Source organism: Saccopteryx leptura, chromosome 1 (genome assembly GCF_036850995.1).
Source record: "Saccopteryx leptura isolate mSacLep1 chromosome 1, mSacLep1_pri_phased_curated, whole genome shotgun sequence".
NCBI classification, from domain to species: Eukaryota; Metazoa; Chordata; class Mammalia; order Chiroptera; family Emballonuridae; genus Saccopteryx; species Saccopteryx leptura.
Genome location: NC_089503.1, coordinates 296,172,555 through 296,178,554, shown reverse-complemented (window position 1 = coordinate 296,178,554; position 6,000 = coordinate 296,172,555). Strand labels below are relative to the sequence as shown.

Below are 6,000 nucleotides of genomic sequence, written 5' to 3'. Positions count from 1 at the left end.
ATTTATTTCATTTAATTATCATAAAAGCACGCTTGGACTTTATTTTTTTTCTTTAATATTTGACTTAATTATTATAACCTATTTCTCAGAAATTTGTATATAGTGCACCTACAATTATTTGTAGGATTTTAAATGCGTCCCGTCTTCAAAAAGTTTGAGAACCACTGCACTAACCAAATGGCCTACACAGCTCATTTGATTGAAGCAGGGCAGGTTCAATACCTGGTCAGAGCACATACAAGAATCAATCAATGAATGCAAAAATAAGTCACAAAACAAATCAATATTTCTCACTCTCCCCTCCTCTCTCTAAAATCAATCAATACATTTAAAAAAAAATGTAGAAACCAGACTTAGCTTGTGGGCTGTGTGAAAACAGTGCTGTGCTGACCCATCTCTGAGGTGCTGTGATGAATCCTATGGGACAAATTGTACCTGCTGATAGATGCTGCCCAACAAAACTGTCTTGACCTTGTTCTGTCTTAGAAAAGTGCACACAGATCCAAACCATGAAGTGAAACAAAAAAGTCAAGTGGCAGGCTTATGACAGGACGTCCCCTGTCTCACTAGGTGCATTGTAAAGTAAGGGCTGATTAACTATCACATGTGTGGGAAGTGTGACGCTCCCACTGTGCAGGGGAGGACACAGCCTGGCCTCTAGTTCCATGGAAGGGTGTGTGCAAAATATCCATTGTTATTGGTAATTGTTACAGTAATATAATGTTATAGTAATTAAATATATAGAAATATAGAAAAATATGGGAAACATATAAAAATAAATTAAGATATAATAGTAAAAGCAATTAAGGAAAGTGATTAAAGCTATGATGTCTGGACAGGAATTAATCTAGTGTGTACAGATACGATAGGCAGACTCTGCCTTTCACGCAGGGCCCAGTTAGTGTGTGTGTGAAGTTATATAGTGATAAAAAGTGGCTTAACAACATTTCGATAAATTAACATAAAAGGGGCTCCCTGCCAAAACTCCCAAAAAAGTGGTTTGATGTAATAATCCTATAGATTGACACCTGTTAGAAGGCGTAGGCCAAAAATATATATATATATACTAAAGCTAAGGGTCCCCCCCCTACTACAGTGGTCGCCCAGACTCCAACATTGAACTTAGACTGTCTCTATGTCATTCTGACCAAGGACAGCCAAGAGGAGCATGCCGACGGGGTCCCCTTAAGCTGTACCCAGGCATGCCAAAAAAATTTGTGAGTAATTAACTGCCTGTATAATTCTTGCAACTAACTTGTGTGTTGGTCGTGTCTTTCCTCTGGTGGCAGTTGGTCTTTGCACTGATAAGTAAAATCCTCATAGCCACCTCGAGAGTAGTCTCAAAGAGGCTGTCAACCCTGCTGTTAAGCAGGAATGTCCCACTGTGCAGGAAAGTCAAACTGGGGACGCCTAGTCGAGGTAGAGCTTGGGCTCTACCTGGCTACTGGGACAGTTATATGGTAGCCAGTCAGACAGGCATGAACAGAGCAGGACAATAAGCCAGGTATCAAATGTCACCAGGGCCGAAAGCCCCAGGTGCATAGTATTGTGCAAAACTGGGAAAACAAGGACCTCACCGCCAAGGTAATCTTTCTTCCCCTAGCATATTATAGCTGGTCATGGGGTTTGGACCACTTCACCTCCGCACCTTTCCTCCCCTGGTGTGCTGCTAGTCATGAGGGTTAGACACCCCCCTCTTAGAGGGAGAACAATCAAGGGGGAATGGAGAACAGCACCAAGCTCCCAGGACAATGAGGTTCTGACCCACATCATATACATCTAGGCTTCTGTTGTATTTCAGCTCCAGGCCCAGAAAAGCAGCAAAACCAAACAAGCCATGCCATGGCTAACATCAGGACCAGATGCATTGACTAATGTCCCTCTGCCCTGGCACTGACCAATCAGTGGAGATCATGAACCCTGAGAGGACACACCTGGAGAGCTGATGAGTGTTTTATTGAGATCCTCCCCTGGGACCCCCACCCCACTCCAAGCCCAAATCCCCACCCTTAAAAGCCCTTAGGATGGAGGACCCAGCTACTCTGCCTCTTAGGAGCATGCTGGCAGCTTTCCTGTCCCCTTTCTCTTCCCACTAGCTGAGTTATCTTTACCGTTCCCTCTCCTAAGCCCCAAGGGTTCTTTTGCCTTTGTAACTTGTTTCCTGAACCCATTTCTTCTACCTCTGTGACTTTCCAAATGAACTTTCTGTTCTATTCAGAGTCTAGGCTCTGAATTCTTTCTTAGCCAGAACTCAAGTACAGGTACTGTACTGAGGTAGTGACCAAAGTCTGGTCTGACCACGGGTCTAACACCTGGTGCCCTTTTTGCTACTGCCAACAGTATCCCGTGCTCTAAGAAACAGGCATTTGGGTTTCCAGCATTTATTCCTCTGTTAGACAGTGTTTCCAAGTCCTAATTTATAGTTTCCACATCTTGGTCTCTGAATGCGCCCTGAACTCCCAGGAAGGGGTCTCTAGAATGAATACATGGCAGGGGCCCCTGTCCTGGGAGTTGGAATGAAGACTTGTGCTTGTGTGTTTATAAAACAGGGCCGCTCTTCGGGTAGACAGATGAGGCCACCATACCGGAGACCCAAGACATGCAAAATCATGTTCTCCCCCCTCCCCCCCATGCCCCTTCCAGGCCCTGCAGGAAGCGTCGTCCTGCAGTGTGGCCAGAGCAAACGCACAGTGGGAGAACGGAGTCGTGCACAGACCACAAGTAAGGAACCAGCTTCCTAACTGTCCAGCCGGCACACTTTCTTCAGGGGAACGTTACCAGCCGTCCCAGAAGAACTGGACCTTAGAGACACGTGCATCAGGCCCTTGGGGAAGTCAGGACCCTTGGCGAGCCAATTATAAAAATGACTGTCGGCGGGGCCCTCATGGTGACCCGACTGCCTGTGGGAACCCATCCAACCTTCCCTGACACCTGGCGGGGCTCCCCCCACCCCTCGGTCGCGTCCCCGAGGCCCCGCCCCCAGCCTGCGGCCCGGCGGTAGGGGGCGACGGCCCCGGGGCCAGGGGCAGCCGGGCTTGACCTCGACCTCGGCGAAGCGGGTCCCACCCGGCGGCGCAGCCCGGGCCGCGAGCCCCTCCCTCCGCGTCTCCCCGCCCCGGCGGCGCCCCGCGCGGGCTGCGCTCGCTCGGAGCGGCGGGGCCGCAGGCGGCCATGGCGGCGGGCGCCGGGGCCAGGCCGGCGCCGCGCTGGCTGAGGGCGCTGGCGGAGCCGCTGAGCGCGGCGCAGCTGCGGCGGCTGGAGGAGCACCGCTACAGCGCCGCGGGCGTCTCGGTGCTCGAGCCGCCGCTGCAGCTCTACTGGACCTGGCTGCTCCAGTGGGTCCCGCTGTGGGTCGCCCCCAACTCCATCACCCTGCTGGGCCTCGCCATCAGCCTGCTCACCACGCTCGTGCTCATCTCCTACTGCCCCACCGCCACCGAGGAGGTAGGGCGCGACCCCCGCCCCCGCCAAGGCGGCGGGAGGACCCCCAACTGCTGTCCCCGGAAGCCCCGCGTCCCCCGCCCGGCACCGTCCGGGCGGCTGGAGGCACCGGAGGAGCGGAGAGACCCCCGCGTGGCTGAGCTTCTCGGGGCAGCGGAGGGGCGCCGCGTCGGTCCCGAGCCTCCCCCGGCCGCCTAGATGCTGTCACACCGCTACCCAGTCTGGTGTCAACCTTGAGCCTCCTCCTGGTGGAGGCGGTGGGGGGGGGGGGCGCTGTCAAGGTCACTACGAGCCGGGGGCCTGCTGCTTTCCTGCCACCCCATCCGACGCCGAGCTGTGGGATCGACGAGCAGTGGGTACACACATTGGGGACTCAACGGGTGGGTAACCTCATCTCCGTCCTGCCTGACACCAGGGCTTGTGGTCAGGTTGGACAAGCCCGAGATGTCCTTTGTAAACTTAGTCATCTGTTTCTCAAGGTTGTGGTAGCTGTCCTGAAATTACCAGGAGCATTGGTCAAAGAGGAGTTACTCTTTTAAGAGGTAACAACTTCCTCTTTGCTTCATTGACTTTTCATGAAACACAGACTAAAGTATTAGCACAGTGATAATCCTTCCTTACCATCGTGACCCAGGGATCATGAAAGCCGGCAGAGTTTGTTAGCAGTGAGTCTTTGACCTATGTCCCAAATAAGAGTAAATAATGTGGGCTTTAGACAACTCTTAATCAGAAAATCCCCTTGGGCTGAGTGTGGAGCGTTTGGGAGGCAGAGGGGGTCTCCTCTGTCTGTACCTTTTTAGAGCACGTGAATAAATGTTAAATCACACATTCTGTGACATTGCTTTATTGTCTTTGCTCTCCAAATTGCAAACTCAACTGTATAATCTATATGTGAGTATAGGTCCTGTGGGGAACTACTTGTGATCTGAGGTTGGATAACAAGAATACAGTGGAAATACCTCATGTCCTCCATGTATGCATCCATTTTTAAAAATAATTAATGGAGCCTACATTTTAAACAGATCTTGCCAATTGATGGTTATGTTTATTATATACTGCTCAGAAAAATTAGAGAATAGTTTATCGCTTCATGTTCATTTTGCAATATGCCCTAATTTTTGTGAGCAGTGCAGATGATTTCTTGGCAGACATTCCTATTGTTACTCATTTCTATACTGTTTGAACAAAGTAAGTTGGTCTAGTTTTTGGCTAGAATGAAAATTACTGGACTCGAAGAGGCATACTTGGGTTATAATGTGGCTGTGCCACACCCTGGTGAGAATGGCTGGTCTGTTTTCCCAGGTGTAAGATCAACAATCATACCTGGCAAGCCAATTTCACTAGGCTGCAGTGAAGACGAAATGCTAAAAGTTATAACTTGCTCAACAAATTAAAAATAGAACTGCTATTGAAAATGTCCTGAAAATATATAATAAAATTGAGTGTTTCTTGGGTCTAAATTTGGCTAACAGTAGTTGGGTATTTCTGATATTTGCCAGTTGAATTGTGATTTTTTCAATATTATTATTAATTTAAGAACCATTTGTTGAGCACTTACAAAGAGCAGGACGTACCGACAAGTGCAAGAGATTCTATTTAGGGATGTAAGGGCGGGGTGGTGGCGGTGAAGGAGGAGATCAGATTATGATTACTTAATTTTTAGCCTTAGCCTTATTTAAATGGAGGCAGCACTTAAAAAAAGTTAGAAAAATCAGAATGATCCAAAAAGGGAGAGGATGGTTAAAATAATAAGACACCGAGAAGAGTTTCTTAAATCCATGTCATTAGATCTTGCACATGCTTCTAAGTGGCTAACGCAGGAGAAACGTGGTTACAGGATTCACACTACCTGTTTGATAATTCCAGCAACAGCATGGAAGAAACATGCTATTTTGCTTTCAGGTCAAAGCTAGTAAATAACAGGACCAGGCAGGATTCAGAGCTAGATCAGTCTGACACCAAAGCCAGTATTTTTTTTTTTTTTTTTTTTTTTACATATATTACCTACCACCTTGTTGTCTGGGGTCCCTGCCTTTTTCTATGTGATATGTAGGAAAAATAGCTTGTACCTTATGCAATATTTATCAGGTATGTAAAGTGTTTTGACATTTGTTGTTGCATTTGTGTCTTATAGCAACCCAAGGAGGTCTGCAGGTTTTTTCCTTCCTAGAATAGCCTTTCTATCATTGTAGTATTTCTTCAATCTAGTCATCTTGAAGTAACAGTAGTACTATATATACTGCTCACAAAAATTAGGGGATACTTTATCGCTTCATATGATCAAAGAGGAGTTACGCTTCATATGAAGCAATAAAATATCCCCTAATTTTTGTAAGCAGTATATTTTTATTAAGAGGAAATTGAGACCCAGGGGGTTAAGTGACTTAAACTTGACTTGGAACTTGTTTTCTGGTTCTTAGACTTAAGATTTCTTCATGCTTTTTCATACTTGAAAGATTCCTTCCATAAAGAGTCAGGAAAAATACATAAGGTTTTTGGGTTTAGAGGTTTAGGCTTATCTACCCCTACAGGATATAGTCCTACCCACAGAGGATTACA

The 6,000-nt window shown here is 47.4% G+C and overlaps 1 protein-coding gene across 6 annotated transcripts in view; it reads left to right on the top strand.

The window, feature by feature from the left end:
• The first annotated feature begins 2,991 nt into the window (after positions 1–2,991).
• Positions 2,992–6,000, top strand: part of CHPT1 (choline phosphotransferase 1) — a 37,706-nt gene continuing 34,697 nt past the window's right edge. For 3 of the 6 annotated variants that reach the window (XR_010747843.1, XR_010747844.1, XM_066356583.1), the window contains exon 1: positions 2,996–3,444. Coding sequence is in view for 4 of the 6 variants with exons in the window: in XM_066356583.1 (XP_066212680.1) it covers positions 3,172–3,444 (273 nt within the window). In the remaining 2 variants the exon portion in view is untranslated. Of the gene's footprint in view, positions 3,445–6,000 lie in introns of all 6 variants that reach the window. The other 3 variants (XM_066356610.1, XM_066356590.1, XM_066356621.1) reach the window with 2 other exon arrangements.